General features: G+C 45.3%; 1 protein-coding gene across 8 annotated transcripts in view; it reads left to right on the top strand.

Moving 5' to 3' along the window:
- The window catches only part of EPS8 (EGFR pathway substrate 8, signaling adaptor), a 1,868,600-nt gene that overhangs the window by 1,345,747 nt on the left and 499,880 nt on the right, over window positions 1-22,973 (top strand). For all 8 annotated transcript variants that reach the window (XM_069628376.1, XM_069628375.1, XM_069628377.1 and 5 more), the window contains one exon: window positions 12,663-12,811. In XM_069628376.1, the coding sequence (XP_069484477.1) occupies window positions 12,663-12,811 (149 nt within the window). The remainder of the gene's footprint in view (window positions 1-12,662; window positions 12,812-22,973) is intronic.

Genomic DNA, 22,973 nt, shown 5'->3' with positions numbered 1-22,973 from the left:
TTGTCATAGAATTGAGATTGAGGTTGCTTTGTATTTAACATTAGAAATATATTTAATTGATCTGGTGTGACTGAATATGGGTGCTACCTCATATTGAGATTGTCGCAGGCAGGCTAACCAATAACTCGGTATATGTGTTTTCAACAGGCATGTGTGAGCTTGTGATGACTTCCCCTGCATGATTTAATGGGTTGGGACCACCTTTGATTGGTACGACGTCCTTTCATTGCGGGATGTTTTTTCACTGGGTTTTTTGCTGTGAATTAATTTTCAAAAAACCCATTGCATTTTTTAGGCGGGGTTAGTATATTATATATATGGGGTGTGGGTGTTTGGGAATAAATACAAATTAAATAAAATGGGGGGGTTAGGGGAAACCCCCCAAAAATAATTTTTAAAAAAAATTGTGGTAAAAACCCTGCAAAAAAAATCCCGCGATGAAATGACATGGAACCCTTTGATTACTTTTATTCTTGATCACAAATCGCCTGTTGGCCCATAATTGTGGAGTGAAAATGTAAACTAGAGTGTGTTCAATCGGGGATTGCCACTTAGTGAAAAGACCAACATATATCTCAACACTAGTAATGAACAAAAGTACATAATTTCTTGGAGACTTCGTGATAAACCTGTGCTTAAAAGAAATCCTAAAACTCACTCCCCAATAAACTGCCGTCTCTGTATCAAATACTTTTTAGATGGCTAATGACAACCTGAAAGCCCTAAATAAAATCACTCCTCTTATATCTAAAAGTCAAGCTTTCAAGGTCAAACCACTTTATAAATGGTTTATTGCCAAATTGAGCAAACTAAACATTTCTGTAAAAAAAAAAGTAGAATGGAAAGGACCTTGCTGCCAGTGCTCCAGATAAGGTTTGGAAGTGGGAGTATTTTACTCAAGTTGGGAGTAAAATGATTGTTCAGCCGGTAAAACTGGAAGTCCAATTCCCAATGCAAGTATTTTAAAAGTGACTAAAAATGTTTTAACTGAAAAACAGAAATGTTTTTGTAATATGTACTACTTTGCACCTAGATACATGTTAAAAGATGCATGTTTACTTCTTCCAATCAGGCAGTTAAAATAGTTTCTTACTGTGGTATTGCGTGCACTACTGGTCCATACATATCGATGGAACTGTGTGAGTGAAGGCAGGGGGGGGGGTCAAGATTCTGCATGCATTTTTCCAATTGTTAGTTGGGAGTATATTTAATTTATGGGAGTATTTGCCCATTTTTAGGGAGTAAAAGTGACCAATGCACCCCTTACCTGTAGGGCTGTTTGCCGCTATGATGACATGCAAACAGAGATTGAGAGTTTAAGCTGCCATCTATAAGACGTAACCCAACTCAAAGAGCATCCAACTAATTCAGTGAACTACGGCATCCTTTCTCAGCAATAAATGTAACTTCTGTTTCCCTCGAGTTATGTGAATCCCTTGCTACATTCTTTCCCAAACAATAAGATATGGATACTTATCCAACCACTTTAGCACACTTGCCCTTTTGAAAGAACGTAAATGTCTCCTCTCTAGCCCCACTGCTTCCAAATCGCACTTGAGTCTCTAACAGATCTTCAGTTTATGAGTCTTTCAATCTAGCAGACAATCTGGCTTCCCCTGACGATCTGTGGCAAGTCAGGAAAATGCGAAAAATCAGTCCTGTGAGGTTAGCAGATTTTTGATATATGTATTTTGTTCTCTACACTTCCTTAACATATGGTATTGTGCCCAAGGAAGTAAGAGAACACTGGTAACAGCAGGGGTTTACACTTAACAGACCAGGCTTAACCAGTATTGACTTAGCAAACAAATGTGGAGACATGTATCCAAATAATATTCTGCTTGTTGCATTGTTCATAGTGCAGCGACTTGAGAGATTGGTAGTTTCACTGGCTGGAGGTCCAGCCACCAACTGCTACTTGATGTCATGATCCTGGTAGACAGCAGAGTATATTGACTGGTTACTGGTCTGAATTTCAAAATATTCCCTGTTGGGTGTGTCCTTGTGCATGCTATGTAGTAGTACATTTCAAAAACATATACACACAGTTCATATTGCTGTAGAGTGCATGTTACCTGATGTAGGGGGAGAGAAAATACCTCTGAGCCTTGTTGAATCGCACTACAACTTTCAAATTACGAGAGCGCATAGGCTTCTTCAGGCAGTAGCTGGCAAATACCTGTACAAAAGCCAAACCTGTTGCCTTTTTCAATGTATGTGATTCTTTTGCTGTTGCATACAACAGGTTGCATTTGCGGACTTGCATTGCCCATTCTACGTCATCCTCTCATGCTTTCACTATTGTCCATAATGCTCTTGCAACAGCTGGAACAGACCTTTATTGATTGATTTGTTTATTCATTATGTGCTTATACACAAGTCTTTCAAAGCACAACCAAGCAAGGGAGGGGAAGACCTAGGGAAGACAAGACAGGCTATCTTAATGGGCATGGTATATTCAGATCATACAGGTGAACAGAACAGGAAGTACGGGGGGGAAATAGGGACCAAGTGCACCCAGTCCAGTCAGAACATGGGTTAAATGCAGAGAGGTTACCACTCATGGGTTGTACCCAAAGTGCAGTAGAGTTGTGTCAACTGCAAAGCCCGGGGGCAAGTGCAGGAGACTGGCGAGGAAAGGTTAGGACCTTTGAGGCTCTCAAGGTGCACCAGGCAACCAGTCCGTGAAATTGAGCAGAAGAAGAGGAGAGAGCGTGAGAGATCAGAAAGAGGTGGTTATCGGGGAGAGGGAGAGAGAAGGAGGTGAAGAGGAAAGTCTTGAGGAGTTCCCGGAATTTACGGAGATCCAGCTCAAGACAGAGAGAGGCAGAGAGGCTGCTGCAAAAGGAGGCACCTGCAGTGGATAAAATCGCCCGCTCCCCCCCCCCCCCCCCCCCCCCCCAAGTCTGTGCTTGGAGAAGCGGCTCACCTGCAGAGAGTTGGAGGAAGACGAGCGCAGGGCTCGGGGAGAGTATTTACGAAGAGAGCATTGCAGATAGTATGCCAAGGCCCCAGAACGCTTTGTGGACAATGCGAAGGGCCCTGAACTTAATCCTTGCAGCCACAGGGAGCCAGTGACCGGAGAGATGCAGTCCCTGGGTTTGAGGCCAAGGATAAGTCTTGAGGTTCTGTTCTGGATGAGTTGAAGACGATGGAGGGTAGAAGAGGGCAGGTTCAGAAAGAGGATGTTGCAGTAGTCCAGCCTAGAGAGGACCAGGGCTCTGGAGACTGGGCTTCTGTTGTACGGTGAAAAAGGTAGAATACCTACAGTTGGTAGTGGGACTCTGTAATGTGAAACGAGAAGGAGAGAGTGGAGTCGAAGATGGCCTCCAGATTTTTTGCCTCGTTGGTGAGTGGTGGTGGTGCAGGGCCAAGGGAGTCTGGCCAGAGAGAAAGAGGGAAGGCGGGTCTTGAGGAGGACAATTTCTGTCTTACTGGTATTGAGGAACAGGTAATTTGCAGCAACCTGCGACTGAATTGCGGACAGACAGCAGGATATGAGTGAGGAAGACACTGAGGGTAGCCTGAAGTAGAGCTGTGTGTCATCCGCGTAACACTGTACATTGGAGGTTAGGGTGGCTATCATAGGGGCCAAGGGCGCCATGTAACCATTGAAAAACCAGGGAGATAGGTTAGATCCCCTGGGGACACTGCAGGTAGAGAGCGAGTGCTAGGGCAGAGAAAAGACTCTAGTTCCACCTGGAAAGGGCATTCAGAGAGAAAGGAAGTTAGCCACACCATCACGGAGATGTGCGATCAGGGTGTTGACCATGACATACAGTATGCCAGCAATAATGGTGGGACTTTGGTGAATGGAAAGCTTGGCTACATGCTCATTGGTCCAGCTTGCAGTCTTTGACAGATAAATCTACTTGGTTCCATGGCTCATTTCTTCATTCTCCTTTTGACACTGTAATGGAATCTTAATAAGCAATCGTTTCAGCATTATTTTACAATTTGCTAGTTTGTCCAGCGATGCCTGTGATGTAATGGCATCCTTCACCCAATTTTGGAAATCTCGTTGGAAAGTGCTATGAGGCAGAACAAAATACCTACTAAACTGGAGGATACGTTTTGACTTAGTTCATTGATGTTTTCATTTTTAACACAATTTAATTTGGGCTCCTTGCACTTAGTTCAGGCCAAGCAAGGGTGTTGCTAGGTCTGGAAAGGATCTGGGGGCTACACTAAGGTTGGGACTGTCGAGACTCTGGGCTAGCTAATCTTTTGGTTGTAACTCCAGAGCTTCTATCCGGGGCTACAACCAAAAGACCCGGAGCTCTAGCAATGCCTCTGCGGCCAAGGCTTGTCTTTTGCATTTGTGTACGATATAGCCCAGAAAATGTGTTTTTTCCATAGATTGAACGGGCAAAAACTTTGTGCACCACCACAGGCCAAATGGCTGGACAGATTCTAACCACATTTGCAGCAGGAGAGGGGGCTTGGTTCCGAAAGCGTGCTTTTGTGTGTTTGGTGGAAATCCGACCAGTACTTTAGTTGCAAAGAACTGAAATGTAGGTCTCAAAAAGAGTGATATCTGGCTACGCTCCGCAGACAAAAGTCTCATTGGCTTGCAGTATGCCGTGATGTCAGCAAACCTTGGACGCGGCCAGTGGTTGGCTGGAGGGAAGCGTGCTGTGCGTCAAAACTTTTGGGAAACGCCACCATGGTGTATCGGAGGACAGTGCAGCACCGAAAGGGCACAGCAAACATATTTTACGCCATGTGGTGGTGGGAAGAAGGTATGAAAAGGGTGGGGGAGTGAGAAGTGGTTCATGGGATATATCTCATTAGGTGGAAGAAGAAGGTGGTGTGCCTGCAGTATCCGTGCTTACAGCGCCAATTTGCGGGTACCTCAACAGGCGTGAGGTGAATGCAGGCAGCCCTCGTTAAGCCACGATAGCTGGTGCAGTGACATCTTTCCGTGGTGACTGGTGGCAGGTGAATTGCAGAACGGGAGTGCGTTGCACATGACATAAACATTGTAAGATAGCGTGTACTATGTGTTGCGCGTGGTAAGCCCGTAGCCCCTCCAATGCATGGCTGGAGGCCTTTCACTGACAACTGTGTGGCCTGGTTGCAAGTAGGTATGACATTGTTGCCTTGTATGTGTGGTGGTATCTGGTCATTCCATTGAATGGCAAACCATCTAACACCAAACTATCAAATTTTATCCATCGAAATACCATTCCATAGAATGGCCACTTATTTGCATAAAATGGATCCATTGAAATTAGCGGGGTTAGGGTTGAGGCTAGGGTTAGATTAGGGTTAGGGATAGCGTTGTGGCTAGGGTGGGTTAGATTAAGGGTTATATTAGGGTTGGGGCTAGGGTTAGAATAAGGGTTACATTAGGGTTAGGGCTAGGTTTAGGGTTGGGGCTAGGGTTAGGGCTGGGGTTATATTTAGGGTTACATTAGGGTTGAGGTTAGGGTTGGGGCTAGGGCTAGGGCTAGGGGTGGGCGTGGGGGTTGGGGGAGGTGCGAGGGATTCCCCCTACCCCCATCCAATATACAAAAAAAAATTGAAACGTTACAAGGAGCTGGACAGTGCCGACATTTCAGCACTGGGCAGCTCCATCTAACGTTTTAAAGTTCTTTTACATTTATAAGTGCATTTCCATTGAAACCAGTCCATTTATATTTTCGATGGACTGGCATACAATGCATTTTTTTAGATGCTTTGGTATGTCGTTCCTTTTTTTTTTGACGGAATGACTATAAACTGTGTGGTTTGCCAGAATTGCATACATTGTTGGTTTCATGGGTGTGGTGATTGTTAGCAATTCTACAGTGTTTACTGCATGCCTGGAGCTGATGGAGTTAACTTGCCTGCACTGTGTCAAGTGGGTGCAATGTTCAAATAGTTTGTGCATAGAAGTGGATATGGTTGAACTGCATATTTCATAGGCTTGGGTAGTGTCCATTGCGCGAAGTGCTGACTACTGAACTGCGCTATGAAGTATTGGTTTTGTGAACTGAATGAGTGCTGGCAGTAAGTTGCAGGCATCCTCTTGTTATGCAATGTGTGTATGATATGATATGATATGGTATGATATGGCATTTGTAAAGCACCTATATACAAGTGTTTCAAGGCGCATCGAGGCAAGGGAGGGGGAACAGAGGGGAGACAGAGACAATGATCCTACTAAGCCATATGTCACTTAGATCGTGCAAGTGCATGGGTAGGGCGCATGTTCTCACTCTCTAGGAGTGTCAGGGTGCGGCTGGTAAGCCGTCCCTAATGGGCGTGCCCACGATCTCGGCTATATAAGCTGCCCCGATCCTCAAGACAAACGTTTTGCATTATTCTGCACTTGCAAGCAGTGTAACGCTCACCGTCGCCTGAGGTCAGACTTACCTTTGAAGATCCTGCTTCCTGGACATCCTGCATTCTGCCAGCATACTTACCAACAGGGGGAAGCTGTTCTTACCTGTATATCTCTTTGGCGAACCAAGTATTCATCTTTACACTTTCCGGAACGCCAATATCTTCATCTTGGTACCACAGCATGACACGCTCCATCGTTGTCGCAGCGCCTGCAAGGAAAAACAGAAGACAAGAATAGACATCGAAAAAACAGTCCGTTTAAGCTTGCGCTTCACCATACTTCGGACTTTTCCTTAAATCATCACTTACATGCTGTCCAAGATTGCGGTAACATCAATCTTCCATCCGGCTGCGTCTCACGTCTCACAGCTGCCTTGAGGCCGCATTTACATCTAAGGGAAGAAAACAGAGACATTATTGCAGGCATAAATAGAAGCAACCTATAAAGACATTAAACAGAAAAAACAGCATCACAAGAGCTCAAGAAAGACTTACCAATCATAAGGAGAAGCTTAGTCGCAGCTGGACTGGACTAATCCTTATCAGGGATCAGTGAAGGAACTAGATCCCATTTCACGTGCCCATGACAGAAGTAGCAGGACGGAGAGCTTATCTTCCATAATTCACAGGTGAGTTTTATGGGCCGGTGTATGCTCACAGAAACCGTACTTTGGGGTGAAGGGTTCGAGAGGTACAACAATCACAGATTGGCACACTCACACACTCTTATCTCCACACAGGAGCAGTATCTCCACGTACCACCGCTCACAGCTTTTCTACTGGGGGAGAGGCATTAAGGGGGTGATTCAAGTTCAGGGAGGGCTGCAACCGTGCCGCAACTCCTCCGCAGAGTCCATGTGAGCGTAACAAGAAGTCAGCAGGGGAAAGGAGGAGAAAAAGCAGAAGCAAAGAGAAAGGGTTTGAGGTGCTTCCGGAACCGGAGATGGTTCTCCTCAAGTTTCAGGGAGGCAGAGAGACTGTTCCAGAGGGAGGCCCCAGTCGAAGAAAGAGATCTACCACAAACTGGTTGCTTGGAGAAGTGACTGACCCTGAGGGAGTTGGAGGCGGATGAGCGAAGAGCTTGAGCAGGGAGATATTTAGGATGTGAGAGTTGAAAATATTGATGCCCCAGGGCTCAGAAGGCCTGCAGATAATGCAGAGGGTTTTGACCTTAATCCACGCAGCCACTGGGAGCCAGTGCAGACATTTCGGTCCCGGAGAGATACGATCCATGGGCCTGAGGCAAAGGACAAGTTGCGCAATCCTGTTCTGGGTGAGTTGCAGAGGGCGGAGAGTAGAAGCAGGCAGATTTAGAAGCAGGCTGTTTCAATAGTCCAGCCTAGAGAGAACCACAGCTGTGGAGACAGTGAGTTTCTGGGAACTTGGTTTAGGTTGGTAAGATAATTCAGTGCTGGTTTTGGTGCAATATTTTTACGATTTATGTAGGAGATGGGTTAGTGCGGAAAGAAATTCCTAGCATTGTTGAAAGGAAAGAAGAGTTCCTGTTTGGATGTTACAATTGGTGATATGGGTAAATGAAAACGTTGAAAGCATATACCATCGAAGTGCCACTTGAGGTTAGGTGATGGGAGAAAAAAACATGTGTTTTAAGTACGTAATGAACTTTCAGTGGCAGATACCGGGCTCAGAGGCACTTGTAACAGAGTTGTAAACATACTGCAGAAAAAGTATTCACACCTCTACTTTATGGTGATGGGTGGCCATGTGGATGCAGAACTCTTGCATCGTTTTACTGAACTTTCTACTGGACGTGCTTTCGAATGACACAACAGTTACAGTCTGAATGTGTAACGGTACATATGAAGTGTTGTACAGAACTGTCAGTGTTAGATGCTGACGTCTTGGATGGGATTGGTGGATGCGTGTGTGACTATTTCACAGTACCCAATGAGGTAGTGCTGGACAAAAAAAAATCATGGAAAGGTAAGGAATGCTCCTGCTTTATTGGGGCGCGGTACTTGGAGAAGCACACATGCCACATTCTCTGCTTCTCACAATGCTGGCCAATGGAAATGGGACTGTGGGGATTATCTAATCAGGTACTAAGGGGGTGGTTCACAGGAAGGGGCGGTAACACTGTTTTTCATTACTCTGTGTAGTGAGACGTGCTGACATGGAGAAACGCATTGTGTTGGTTTTAGGTGATGCCTTTGTGATGAATCTGCACAAGTATGCCCAGTAAAGACACTTTGATGGCGACTTTGGTTTGAAAGGAGGAGTGGACGCATTGTGGTGCGCTGTCCATGTTTGCAGTTTCGGCAATATGTTTGCACTTTGCAGACAAGTGGCCAGTTTCGCTACTGTTCATGTAGTCGTCGTGCATTATGGCGGCATGCATTTGGGTTACATGGGTTGTTCACGTTTGTTCCATCAACTAAAGAAGTTGATGAATACAGTAGAGGCTTTTTCCCACTGCCCAGGTAGTTTTCTCAGCCACACCACCAAGAAGAGTATGGGACTATCCTAATGTATGTTGTTCCGAGCTAGATGCTGGAAGGGGTCTCATCAACAGAAGCATGTGATTTATTTTTTGTCCGCTTGTGGGATCTTCTGCAACAACGCATCATTAATTCTCGAAATGCAATATTTTTTCATGCAAATGGCATTTTTGTCCAGCATTGGTGATGCTCTTTGGTTTGCCCATCTATACGAGGCGTTGAAAAGTTTACTGTAAGAATGTGAGGAGGCGAAGAAAACCCAAAAACACTATAAAAATTGAAATTAAAGGTGTTTCTCTAGAAGCACCTAAAAAAAAAAAGGCTCTTTTCAGAGCCACCCCTAAAGGCGGAATCCCCTACCCTGTTTGCAATTTATTCCCCCACGCCCGCACACAGCACGAAAGCCACATCCGGGGCTTTCGAGGATTGCAGGCATGGAAATGGGATTGTGGAGGCTAAGGAATTGCACACAAACGTTTCTGGGTGTGGTGTATATGCAGAGGACTGTTGTACAGAACTGATAGTGTTACATCAAGAGCTCTTCAATGTGATTATTGGATGCGTGTGTGACTAACAGTAGCCAATGAGGGCATGCTGGAAAGAAGATAGTAGGAAGGGAAGGACTGTTTCTGCTTAATTGGGGCACGGCCCTCACCGTACTTGGGGAAGCGCATGTGCCACATACTACCGTCTTCAGCATGCTGCTCATGGGAATGGGACAGTGGGGACTACAGGTACTGAGGGTGTGGGTCACAGGAAGGGGTGTTAATACGTTTCTCTGTTACTGTGCGTGTTGAGCCGGGCTGACATGGTTGCCATTACTTGCAAAGGTAATGTAGCAGAGCAGGTTTGGTCTGACATCAATTACAGCTCAAAGCTCTGTGGCCCCCTACTGTGTACTGAAAAGTTACAGATTGCAGAGCACCTCTGGGGTGTGGCCTTTTGTAGGGCTGCTGTGGAGACCTTTCACCCGGATAACAGGCCTACATCATTCAAACAAATACATACATGTGCAATGGCACATTGTGGGGTGTTTGTAAGCATGTACTTTCCCAATAACAGTCTGTAGATTGCCGAATACTGTTTTTTTCCACTGTCCGAGGGTCTGGATCGTGTCTGCGAAATAAGGGGCTGCTTGCAGCGTGGATGCGGTCGCATGGTGACCTCGTGAATGTTCTTGATTGGGACGGCTGTCGGCAGGACGCGTTCTGGGCAGAGTACTATGTGCGCATGTGCATAGGTGTCAAATACACACCGTTGTGATCTCTGGACTGATTAATAGTGTGACACATGTACGCCAACCATTTTCAGACATGCTTGGTGTTTATATTGTATAGCAAGTGGGATGTTTGTGTGTAGCTACTTGTAGGACGTGGGTGGCGGGCGGCTCGACCTAATTAAAGTTCATCACAAGTTTGTTCGCATAAGCTGCACAGGAGCGGTGTCACCAGGAGACGGAGGAAGAGATACGCATGTGTGTACTTGTACAACGGACTAACATCCGCTCCCACAACTAATTATAGGTGGTTCACAAGATGCGGACATGCGGGTCATACTGGCGTCGTACGGATGACTCCATGGTGATTGCGGATAGGCCAGGCAGGTTCGGTGTCTGTAGGACACCTCCCTTTTGCTTAATTAGGGTCATTCCTACCAGTAATGTGCGCCGCTGAGTCATGATGGCATTTTCACAAAGGAAAAGCCACATATACACTCAGCAACAATTTAAATATCAACGTTCACTTCCACACGTTCACTTCCACACGTTAATACATACCATTAGGAAAGGGAGGGGATAGCAGCGGTGGATACTTATTGTGTGGAATTGGGGATTTGCACAAGTTGGTCGTGAGGAGAGAAAGGGAGTGAGGCATCAGCGTAACTTCTCTAATCACACAGATTTTGAGGGGATGACAGACTGTGAAATGGGGGAGGGGTACACATGCAGGTCGGGCAGTGGTGTTTTATTTTGTCCATATGTCCTTGTACGTAATCTTTTAAGGTGGAAACATTGTTCACCTATCCTTCCATTTTGGCTTCCAGGCTGTCCAGTTTGCTATTTACAGAGTTTCTTTCCTTTCGTGTGCCTGTATGCTGTTGTGGAAGGGTTGCCGCTTGTGCTGCCTTGATTTCCTTTCCAATATGTTCTCTTAAAGAAAAATTAATCTGTTAGGTGTACATGAAGCAACAGATATTAAATATTTTATGTTTGTGTATTTAGTTTTCATGCAAAGCCTCCACAAGGGATTGTCATTGTAAAGTTGTCAGAAAACTATCGGAGATCATTGGAAGAACTATCATGACATAAATAGTTCATTAACCAATGCATTGCTATAATCACCATTGCATTACAGAGTTCTTTCCAGTGCATGAACCAACTCATGTAGAAATGTAGGCATTGTCTGCAGCATGCATCATAGAGATGCAACATTCAAAATCTGCCCATGTTGGATGGTAAAATGATGAATGTTTTCGTTTTTTGTACTGTGAAACATGTAATAAGTAGCTAAGAATGCCTCACTGACTACATAATTGTACTACTATACACAAAACATAGAGACCACAAGGCATACAAATATGAGCATGTACAGTGAAAGTAAAGTAAGCAAAAAAGAAGTAGTACTACCAGAAAGTGTTCATAACCTAACTGATTATCTTCATGCAAAGAAATGATTGTTGTGTTTCAGGCTGGCTTCTTCCCCTATGTATATGTATCATATGATGTGTTTGGACCCTACGGAAAGTAGTGTAAGAACATATGAAAAGGGTAAGGTCTGCAAACATAGTACCTTTTGCATTCTTACTTCCTGACTGTCAGTGAAGAAAACCACCTGGCCTACATATGTCAGTGAACAAAAATAGAGGGAGCCACACATGTGATGTCATCTTTGATGTCATGGGTGTTAGTGCACAGTGGTAGCCAGAGTTGTGTTTGCTTAACTTATCTAACTTATCTAACTGGTGAATTTCAGGGATTTTTCGGTTTTACCTGTAACCATAGCGTCCCTATAACGGCGTATTTCCACTAAATTTCATACGTTTTTACAAGTGCAACTTGACCATAACGTCCCTTTTAACATCGTTTTTTCATTGATATATAATATAGTTATCCTGTCAGAGAGTGCCTATTAGCCCAGTCCGGTCTCCTAAAGAATTGGTGCTTGCACTGCCCTGCATTAAAGCTCTCCCTTTATCAGTTAACCATAAACTCAGGGTTGTGCTGTCTTGTTGCATAATGTATGTTGCGATCTGTGGGCAAAGCCATGTTTTGGAAATGTGCTGACTGTTATGAAAATCAATGTACCACTACATTCTTCTGTTGTCCTGTCAAAGAAGTAAATGAGTCAGATGTGGCAAATAATTGCATATCATACTTCTGTATTCTTCTGTGGCTGCTGTGAGTTGGCTTTGTTCAGAGTTTAGGAGATTAGCTTTCAGTTCACAAAAGAACAGCCTTTCTGAAGTCAGATTTTTAAAATGTCATTTAGTTTCACTTGCCTTGAAAATGTGATTTATTTTCCTGTTCTGTGGTTTAATCAGACTGCTATACTACATACATCTAAACATGTGGACCTAGACAAATTAGCATGATTTGGTAAATTGTAGGCTGCAATGCAATGATAAAGAATTTAAATCGTCATTGTTAAAAATTGGGTGATAAGGGTGGAAAAATGAAGAGTACATTTATGGGATAAAGGTGAAGTGCTGGCTTCTCTGTACAACGTAAGAAGAGATGGTGTAAAGAGGCCTGGCTCACTGTAGCTTGCTGAACATTTTCATTGTTAAATGTGAAAGTAGCATGCCGATGTTTGCAATTTTTCTTCATAACCCGTGCATTGTATTTCCTTTCATTATGAAACTTCTCTTGATTAGATGGTGCAGTCTACTGGAGGACCAGAACTCGCATGTACGGTGCTAAGCCCACTCTTAACAAAGGATGCTATAGATTTCTTAAATCACACAGTTGGTAATCAGGAAAGATTGCTGTGGCATTCTCTGGGTGACACGTGGAACAAGGCAAGGTAATAATCGACATTGTGTTGTTGATTGCGTGTCATTAATTCCTTGGTTTCATCTGCAGGGCTAGCAACATCTACTAGCCCACTCGCACTGGCAAGGAGATTTTATGCAGTACTCGTCCTTGCTGGCTGGTATGAGGTTGTTTGGAACTTTTATTTGACATGTTTGCAGTAAATGGCAAATAATTATCATTGTGCGTGGCTGGCGTTTGGGTGGCAGCATATCACCAAATATGAAGTGTGCATATGGTGACGTACACCGTTTTAAAGAAAGCACTGTTGAATATTTTGTCACAATGGGGCGAGTGCATTTCTCTAGTGTGCATACTAAGAAACTCGCCCTGCAGTTCTAGTGGAATTTTTAAGAATGTAATGGTAATGTTGCAAGACCTGGGACTTTATTTGACATTGCATTCCAATAGATGTTCATTGTTTTGTAGATATTATGAAAATTAGGGAAATAATCCCAAATATGTTTCATTAAAAAGAATGCTCTGTATTTTTGGTAGCTGTTAATTTGAATGGTATGTACCATTTTCTGTGTCCTTTCAGCAATTTTTTCAAAGGGAGAGGGCCCTTTCAGGTAGTTGTGGGCCTGGGGAGTAGAAGTGGTATGTCCTAATGCATAGCAGAGGAACAAGCTCCAACCCCGGGGGATAAATTACCTATGAGAGTTACCCCACACCCTATTGGAATGAATTCATTGAATTTGGATGTGAATTTCAAAACCTTTGCAAAAAATAGAGCTATATTGTTTGGCCACCCATGTTCTCGTGGTTTGTTTTACAAAAACCAAAGTAAACAAATCAGATTTATTTTTGGCCAGTGAGAATTTATACAGATGGGTTCACACTGTTTTACTAAGCTTTTTGTTTCTCTCTAAGTTGTAATGAGGTTGTTGACTGCTGCATTAATTGATTATTTTCTAAAAAGGTTCATATATATTACCCAACGTGTGTAATTTTCTCATGGTCTGTTGGAGAAGACCTCTGTATTCTTGACATGTCCATCTGAGGAAACCAGATATACACATGGTCAATTGAAGGTATCATTCAGCCCCAGTTACAAATCCCCATCACAAGTTGCTCTGGACTAATAACATAAACCTATTGCACCATGACAAATATCCACCCGGACTGACAGAGGAGGCTGCACTTTCAGATCCTCGAGAGATCAGGAAAGAACACGACATTGGCTAATCTAAACAGGTGGAGAAGATTGAAATACCAGATATCCATCGCCACTGCCCCAATCATAATAATGACGACCTAGATGATGAGAAAGCCGAAGATTACAATCAGAAACCAGACAGGAATGTGCATTCTGCTAAACAGCAGCGATACTCCGTAGGAAGAGCAGAATCACACCACAGATAGACTGCAGGAGCAATGAAAGGTGTCCCTCGACCTGTGTATAGTCTTTTTGAGGAATAATCTTTCTGTCACTGTCGGAAAGCACATATCATAAGGTGGCATCCAGACAAAACCACAACCGCTAGCACCATCTCATCCAGATGAGCCCAACCAGTGTGGTGTTAGCCCACAAGGAAAGTCAGAAGCATGGAGGTACGTCGCACAGAATAAACAGCAACTGAATCTGGCCCCTTTAAATACTTGGATATACTGCAGGAATTATTTTTGTAAAGGGGAAGCAGGCAGTGCCTACAACACCACATCTAGGTGGTTCCATATGCAACAGCACCATACACAAATTTGGAAAGTATTCCAAAGATCTCAAGTATATCCCCCCTCTCTACCATTAGACAGCAGCATACAACAATCAGTCTCCACAATTACTCCTTAGAAGGCTGTGTTTGGGAAATGGAGTGCCAAGCCGATGGCCGCCCACGTCCTCTTTCTGAAGGATGAAAATAAAACAAGCTTCTACTGGTTTGAACTCCCGTCCATCTCGCCAAACTGGACACTGCATGCATATCCTTCCCTACTGACAGCCAGGCATTCCCTGTAGCACCAGCTATCAAAACGTGCAGGGGGGGGGGGTCTATCTTGATGGCACCCTTAACATGTCACAGCCGCATTGCCTCTACCTCAGCCCATGCCAACAAGCTCATCCATGCGAGCAAACCCTTAAACTTGTCCAACAATTGTCTCGCAGTCGCTCGAGCCCTCTATGGCTCTAAACTCCACTATTGTCATGCCCTCCTGTATGGCACCACAGAAGAGAACCTAAATAAACGTCTTTGTTCATCAGACAGCCATCTCCTTACCCTACCTAGGGTCTGCCGGCAGAAAGCGGGTGGCTTCAGATGCCTAACCTGCCCATCCACAATATGGAACAATGTACCACTCCCCATGCCTTCTGACCCATCCTACCTCTTTTTCAGAAAAGACTCAAAATGTACTTGTTCTGTTAACTTTTGTACCCTGTTTGACTTGCCTTACCCTTTGTAACTAGCGCCTAGATGCCGATGGACTTTATGTGCTGCTATAAATACAAAAATAAATAAAATCTACAAGCTCTACCGCCCTCCATCCCAATACTCAAGCGATACACAGCAGCTGTGATTCCCCAGTGTGGCAGGACAGTTTTGTGGTAGTGTTTGAGTCTGGGCAGAAGTACTCAAGTCCCATGACAGACAGCACCTGCTGGATGGTATCTGGCTATAAGGTTGGCAATAGACAACCCTGGATTTCGTTGGCTTATGGGAAACGTCAATTGCCGCTGAGTCATTCCCGGATTCGTGCAAGTCGGTACTGGAATTGTACACCATGGTTATGGTGTGGTGGGGATGTACGAAGCAGTCCATGAGACAATCAATTTCACCATGCACATGAGACACTGTGGTCAAAGCCTGGATTATATGGCCTCACAGCACCTTCCTTCCTTCTAGCAACCGGGGGGGCTGGGGGGGTCCAAAAGTAGGGACAAAGGGTGTATGCAGTTCACCATAAGTTAACATTGTGCATGCAAGGGTTTCAGGGCATAAATCATAGGAGAGTTGACACCTGGTAGACAATGGAGGCACAGTGACAACGTCTTCATTGCTTACATTTGGGCTTTCTTGCAGCAGACGATAGATCAAACGTCCTTGCTGCCTTACAAATTGGCAAGACAAAGCAAGTGGCATATGTGGCTAACTGGAAGGAGTCGGATTTGATGTTAATATTTCAAAGATCTGTAATTTAACTCAAAAGGAAAATGCCTAGATGTCCCTATTGCTAAGAGGGAATTTCCTACTTGCAAACTAAACTAAGGGTGCTTGTCAATTGCCAAGAACAAAGAGTAGTCCTCAATCCAAATCCTATTCCCTATTTGACCCTACCACTTAAAAAAAAAACATAAAAATGAGGCAGAGCCGTAGCCTCCCAGCTCTTGCTTTGACTGGCCAATGTCAGTTGTATCTCTCCCAAAGTATGGGTCTTAACAGTTCACAAAAGAAAAGTTTCAGGTCTCATTTTAAATTCCTCAGGAAAAATTGCAAGTATTTACACACACGTCTTTACACACACCAAATGTCTCAAGTTCTTAAAGGAGAGGGATTATACCCTTAATCTGTCTCCACCAACTTGTACCTTTTCTTTCCGTAATAATGTGCCTTGAATAGGTGGATTAAAGCCTGCAGATTCTCTCACCATAGGTTTAACAAGATCTCTTTAGGGATCTCCAGGCTCCTCTGGATTAATTATGTCTCTCTCTTCTTTTAATTCAAGTCTCCTTCCTCCCCCTGGGCAACCCTGGTATCTCCTCTGCCTTTGGGTGTGCTCTGCAGGGTTGGCATCTCTGGCGCAAATGTTTCTCCTCCTGTCTCTCTCAGCAGTTTCAATGATTCATGCACTGAGAGCCAAGGTTTTGTTCCTCTGTTGTTCCCTGGTCTCAGCCTCTGTATGCGGGTCCCAGACCCACCACAGTGACAGCGTGGTCATGGCACCAGGTAAGATGGTCTTTCCATTGCCATCTCAGCAGTTTCTGTGCTGCCCACACTAAGAGCGCTCGGTACAATCCTCCGTTGTCCACTGGTTTCCGATTCGCTTTCTGTGTCCCAGGCCCACCAAGGCTGCAGTATGTTCATGCCACCAGGTAAGACTGTTCCTCCCCGGTCTCCATTTCCATCTTGGCAGTGTCACCTTCTCGGTGCCGGCGTTGCAGTGTCTCACTTTCCTCTCTGTGGTTCTTCATGCAACCTCTGGCTGTGCGGTCTAGCATGGCTCTGCCCCTGCAGTACGTTCTCATGTCAGAGGCTTGCCTCTTCGTAGGATTCTTCTTCCTCCTCCATTCAATGTTCCTAGTCTCTTTATTCTCTGTGCTGTTCTTCAAAGGAACGTGTTTTACATCAGCTGCTGATTTCAAGGGGATTCCAGCATTACCTTGACCCAAAGATATGGAAGTAATGTCAATAGCGTTTGAATACCTCACAGAAGTAACAGCACTCTTTTCTATTCCCATATATTCAGAGATTGTATTCTACATAGGGAATTCCTTACAGGAAAGGGAGTCACTCCCAGTGAGGTCGCGCTTTCCCAGACCTCTAGGGAGATTCTTGCTTAGCGGGCTCCCCCTAAGGGAGAAGTGATGAATTCCCCGAATTGGTCACACATCAGAGTGACAGACACATGCACAGCATGGCACTTGTATTGCCAACAATTGTCAGCCTGTGAAATCGTTGCTGCAGCTCTGAAGGTCTGCTCCCATATCAATGAGGTTTACCATGGAATGTGCTAACTGCAGGTCTGCCACAGGTTTCCACTGCACAACCTCAGTCGCCACCTTCTTTAACTCCACTTTGGACATGTTTGAACGGCTGCATAAGTAGCACTATTCCATCTTTGGTTACTGCAACACTCAGAGCAGGGCTCTAGGTGGGGCATTTTTACACCTTGTCAGTAGTAGCTGCTTTGACTGCTCTGTGATACCTGTTGAGGAGGCCACTAATTGGCTTCACAACCACAATGCATCCCTCATTGAGGTTTGCCCGCTGGTGTACCTGCTTGTGCTGAACCTGACCAACAGGACGAGGGTCCCCGTGCCTTGGCAGGTAGTGCTGACCTTTACCAGCTTGTGAGGAAACTGCTTCCAACCTTGTCTGGTGATCTACGTATAGTTTGATTTAAAGAGAACATTGCTTTTAAACTGCCTTCATTTTAAGAACTGTGGAAGGTTAGAATCAAGACTCGGACAATAAAGCATAGTTTAAAGATTTAAATTTTTCAGTTTTAAAATCTTTCCCTAAATCTACCCACTTGGTAGCTATTTCATGAAAGAAAAGAAAAAGGCGGGTGCTCATCAGGATGTCTGTAAAATAATAACACAAGCCCTCTGACTGGAATCCTCCTCTAACCTAATTTCCCTATCGTAAAAGAAAACCTCAAAGCAACAAAATTGAAGACTTTGGCAAGGATGGCTGATGGCTTCTGGACATAACCTCCAGCTCCACACAGACTAGAAACACTGCTGTTTACAAATTGGCACGTACCACCTATACCAAGAAATCTCATAACTTTACCAGTAGCTTTGTGCAAACAATGACTGTAACCTCGCTGTAACTAAGATTTCATGTACTACCTACGCCAGTAATTGTTTAGAACTTTATCTGTTTCTTTTGCAATATCTGTGATGACTGCACCCTGCTGTATCTAAGCCCTCATGTAACCAGCGCCCAGATGCCCCTGGTTTCGGCATGCTTTACAAATGCCAAAATAAATAAAATAAATAAACCCTCACCTTGTTGGTAAAGGTTGTCAACTATGTTTTTTTAACCAGGGATCTGTCTCTTTCCACTCTGGGGTTATTTAAGTCTTTCTCCCCTCTGGGATTCTTTCAATCTTTCATTCTCACCACTCTAGGATTTTCTCAGAATCTCCCCACTCTGTGGCTCTGCTTCTTCCCACTCCCCACTCTGTGGGGTGTTATTCGGCTCTCGCCACTCTGGAGCTCTTCTCACTCTTGCTCCCCACTCTGGGATGTGATCAGTCTCAGGGGCTCTCTCCCTTCTCATTCCCCTGTTCTGCGATAAGCTTCTCCTTTCGCAAGCCTCCCTTTCCACTGGACCCTCTGCATATCTGATATCCTACAACCATGCTCCTTTTCGAGGGGCATTGACCTGTGTTAGTGCTTCTCGCATCGTGAAGCTGCATATGCGTCATTCCATCTGGGCTCCATGCCGGCTTTGCCAGACCCTTCTTTCTGGTTCCTGCATCTCTGTTTTGCGGAGTTACTTATGCGATAGTTCAGTCGGGCTCTTCTCTGGCCTTCCGAGGGTCTCAGCCCGCCCCCAGAGGTTCTCTGGGCTGCTCCGGACAGCTTTTGGCTGCAGCTGTGCCTCTTTGCGCCCTCCTGGTGCGGCATGTAGTCCTACCCGCTGCCACTGGCATTTTTGCTCTCTTGGAGGAAACGCCTTGTTTGGCGAGGTTAAACTCAGTGGGGCCTACTGAGGCTCCTCTGTGATTGGTTCTCTAAGGCTCTAAGTGACACACCTCCAGGATACTGGTTAACTCATCTTTCCTCATTCTTCAAAGGATATCTTTCCAAGGCCTTATGAATGATTGTATCCCTTGTTCCCCTCCCGTCTCGGGGCGCTTTGAAACACTTGTTTTGTATATAAGGGCTTTATAAATAAACAATACATACATAGCTACGGCCAGAAGCCAAATCAGCCATTAAAGTAGTCTGTATTTGATTATTGTAAAACCTAGCCTCTAGATCACCAACCAAGGTGTTAGTGATTTTGGGGGGTATGTAACTTATAACCCTCTCTGATATATATGATATGATAGGTTACTTATAACCCGCTTAATACCCAGAGGTTTCTAAGCGCGGACCCGGGGATCTGTTACGCTCACCTGGTTCCCACGGGGACGTCGATCTGGACCGGCCTGGTGCCACGTAGAGCCGAGATGACTGACTGGACACCCCCACTTACTTCGTATGTCGGCTCGTATGAATATCCTTCTGCAAAGGAGAAAGGGAATTAACCTCCCGTAATCCGAGCGTTAACCCACCTTCCACTCCCGTTGTTTGCCCACTGACCACTCCTGATGTTCCCTCTTGTTCTCGCCTGATAGTTTAGAAAGGTGGGCTCTCCATCCTGCATCGAGCGCAGGGGGGCGTAGATGACCAGTTACTTCACTGGCGTGGAGGAATAGGTGAGTTCCAGTATTGACTCTTGGATCCAATAGTTCAAATGTCTGATCTTCACTCTTTCCGATTCCCTGTAGGTTGCCAACTTAACCACCACGGAGAGTCCAAAGGGCAGTTGGTGAGAGTCAGGTAAGTCTATAGTGGTTTTCCCCTTCGGGGCCGGGGTACGGCGATGATGAAGAGTTTACTGCGCCAATCTGATATGAGGTGAGTTTCCCCCTGCGGTAAATCAGGTAAGTCTTTGGGGGGTAGCTTGTGATGTCCAGTAGTTTCCCCTTAGGGGCCGGGGTGTGGCGGTGATGCAGAGGTAAATGGGCCGAGATGAGGTGAGTATCCCCAGTGGTAATCCGGTAAGTCTTTGGGGGTTGCTTGCTTACTTGTCCTTTGGCTTTCCCTTAGCTCACCTTGTTGTTCTTGTCTGTCTAGGTGTAGGCGAGCGGCCGGGAGCTGCTGAAGATCGCGATGGAATGCGGAGATGCAGCGAAGACCGGTGAGTTCAGCGCGGCGCCGCGAGATGCGAGGCGACGCACGTGTGACGACTTGCCTCCAGCTCGAGGGCGTGATGGATCAAGGATTCAGGGAAGGATTGCTGTGATGCTCCTGTTCTAACCTCTTCTCCTTCCTTCTACTTATTTCTAGAAGCTCCGGGCTTGAAGCGGGCGTGGCAGAAGACGAAGCTGCTGCAGGTACGGTGAGCGTTATGCTGCTGGATGCAGAATAACGCGAAGCACGTGTGGCTGTCCGGGCGTGGTTTAAATAGCCTAGGAAGAAGTCCCAGGTAAGTATTCTTCCACAGCCCCCACCCGAGAAAAAAGTAGTCCCTTAAGTAAATAGTCCCTCCTAAGCCCCATTTGGCTGGAGGCTTCGTGCAGCATGGTCTGCACCAGGTGAGTATGCAGCATGGTCTGCATTAGGTAAGTTTTCTGAAATGAGCCTGGCGCCCATGGCCAAGGACTGACTTTATTCTTATGAGCCAACTGCACCCAAACCGCCCCTGACTGGGGTTTTTGGGTATGCTCTAAATGGCATGATGCCTGCTTGCGGGGTTGCTGGGCCTGGTCTGGCTTCCCGGGGGCAGGCATCATGACAGGATCGATCTGTGGTGCTCCGGGTCGTCTTGCTTCCAAGATGATTAAGTTGCCCCTGAGCTATCCTCCCACGTGCATCCTCTGGGTCCCTGCCCTGGTACTCGCCTGCCAGAGCCAAAGAAACTCCTAACACTACTACAAGTACTTCTGTGGTAAAGTTTACTTCAAACACTTTGAGCAAGTCTCATGACTTTCAACAACATCAATATTTTTGGGAAGACATATTACACTTTTGTGCTGTTTATTCCAGTCTTGTGATTGCCGCTTGCAAGCTTATAGTTCTCTCCCCTGAATAACTTCCATCAGGAGGGCATCAGTCCTGCCATTCTTGTTTTCCCACTCTTACATCAATCAACTGTTAATGTTCCTTTATAATTCTTGCCCTTCTTTGGCTTTGGCAATGCTTTTTGAATTTCTGCTCAACTACTGCCTCATCACTTTGCCAATAATGGTTATCAATATTTGTCTTCAATATTTCTCTCTTTACTTGGGCAAAGCTTGTAGCTATTAGCTTGCTTTGATATTCCCCCATTTTATCTTGGCAATACTTCTGGTCTTGCCGACAGTGGTAGGATTTCTGGTCTTGTTTGGTTATGAAGTTGCCACTATGCCAATTAGACTTCTTTACATTAGTTTGATATTCAGTTTGGTTACTTGTAGCCAGCGGTCTTCTGCGGAGCGTACTGGGATTACTCATGAATGAGAAACTCACTGGTGTACTCCCACGCATCCGTTCGGCTCCCTGCCAACGCTCTCTGCTTCCTCTGTTGCCTTCCACATGGCAGTCTACTTAGGATGGTTTCCTGCGCTGGTAGGAAAAGGTGCTTCTCTCGCTCCTTTGACACTCAGGTGCTCGCCAGCTAACAGTGTTTCTCGCTATAGATAGCCTTTTTTTCCTTCAGGAAGGTTTCTTACAATCTCGCTTCCTGCTGTGAAATCTTTTCAATTAAAGTCAGCATGCTTGTATACCCTCTCGGGACAGTCACCCGCTCCATTTACAGTGGCAGCTCTGGCGACTCTGCTTGCTTTCTTCTGCTGCCACTGCGAACGGCAGCCTCTGCAACTACTCCACCTCTTGGCTCTGCTTCTAATGGCCTGCACCTGAGGGGGCCATTTATATTCAAATGTTCCGCTCAAGTGTGGGTGTTCGGATCCATTATACAGCCTCTGACAGTTTAATGCCTCGAACTCCCTCGTCCCAGTACATAAGGCATTGTGGGACTTGAAGTCCCCAATGTACTGAGTTTGTTTTTCTGCATAATTATGAACTTCAACTTCATTGAATTGGTAAGGTTTTTGAAACAAACCCTTAGAAAGGGGTTTTAGGGGATTTAATGGCTGATTCAACTTTAAGGAGGTGCAATATTTATCAGAGAATCAAAATTCAGATTCTTACCTGTGTTGTTTCTCTAATGAGTATACACACTTTCACTACTCTCAATGTACATAGCTTTATGAAGGGAACTCTTATTACTCTGACATGCCATTAATTATCCTGGCACCCTAGAAATCTCCCGCTCTGAAGCAGACAAATACTGCATCTCAACAGAATCCTCCCGTTCCCCTGGGGCCCTTCTCCCAGTTGATCCACCCAGCTACCACCACCACCAGGGTTAGGATTGGGTTGTGGTTGTCTTCCACTGGCCTCCTGAAAGGAAATGTCAGGTAGGGACTTGGTGAGGAGTGCGCAGGATTCATCACATTATCCAATCCCCTAGAGTGTGTTATGCATAGCAACCTCGCCTCCCTAGTCCCAAATGGTGTGGCCCCCTCTTGGGGAGTGGTGACGATATCCCTGGATCAGTCTCAGAACTCATGTACATTAGTTACATTTCTCCCAAATCGTTCAAGGAGGTGCCATTATGCAATTGTGGAAGTATGCTCTGCTTCAGTGAATGCAGTATCAAAAGGTGAAAAAACATGGGCAGCAGAAAGAACATCAAGCAGTCTGCATTTTCACAACTATTATGTGAATATGAAGC

This window comes from Ambystoma mexicanum, chromosome 12 (assembly GCF_040938575.1).
Source record: "Ambystoma mexicanum isolate Mex_15411 chromosome 12, UKY_AmexF1_1, whole genome shotgun sequence".
NCBI classification, from domain to species: Eukaryota; Metazoa; Chordata; class Amphibia; order Caudata; family Ambystomatidae; genus Ambystoma; species Ambystoma mexicanum.
This window is presented reverse-complemented; position numbering and strand designations above follow the sequence as displayed.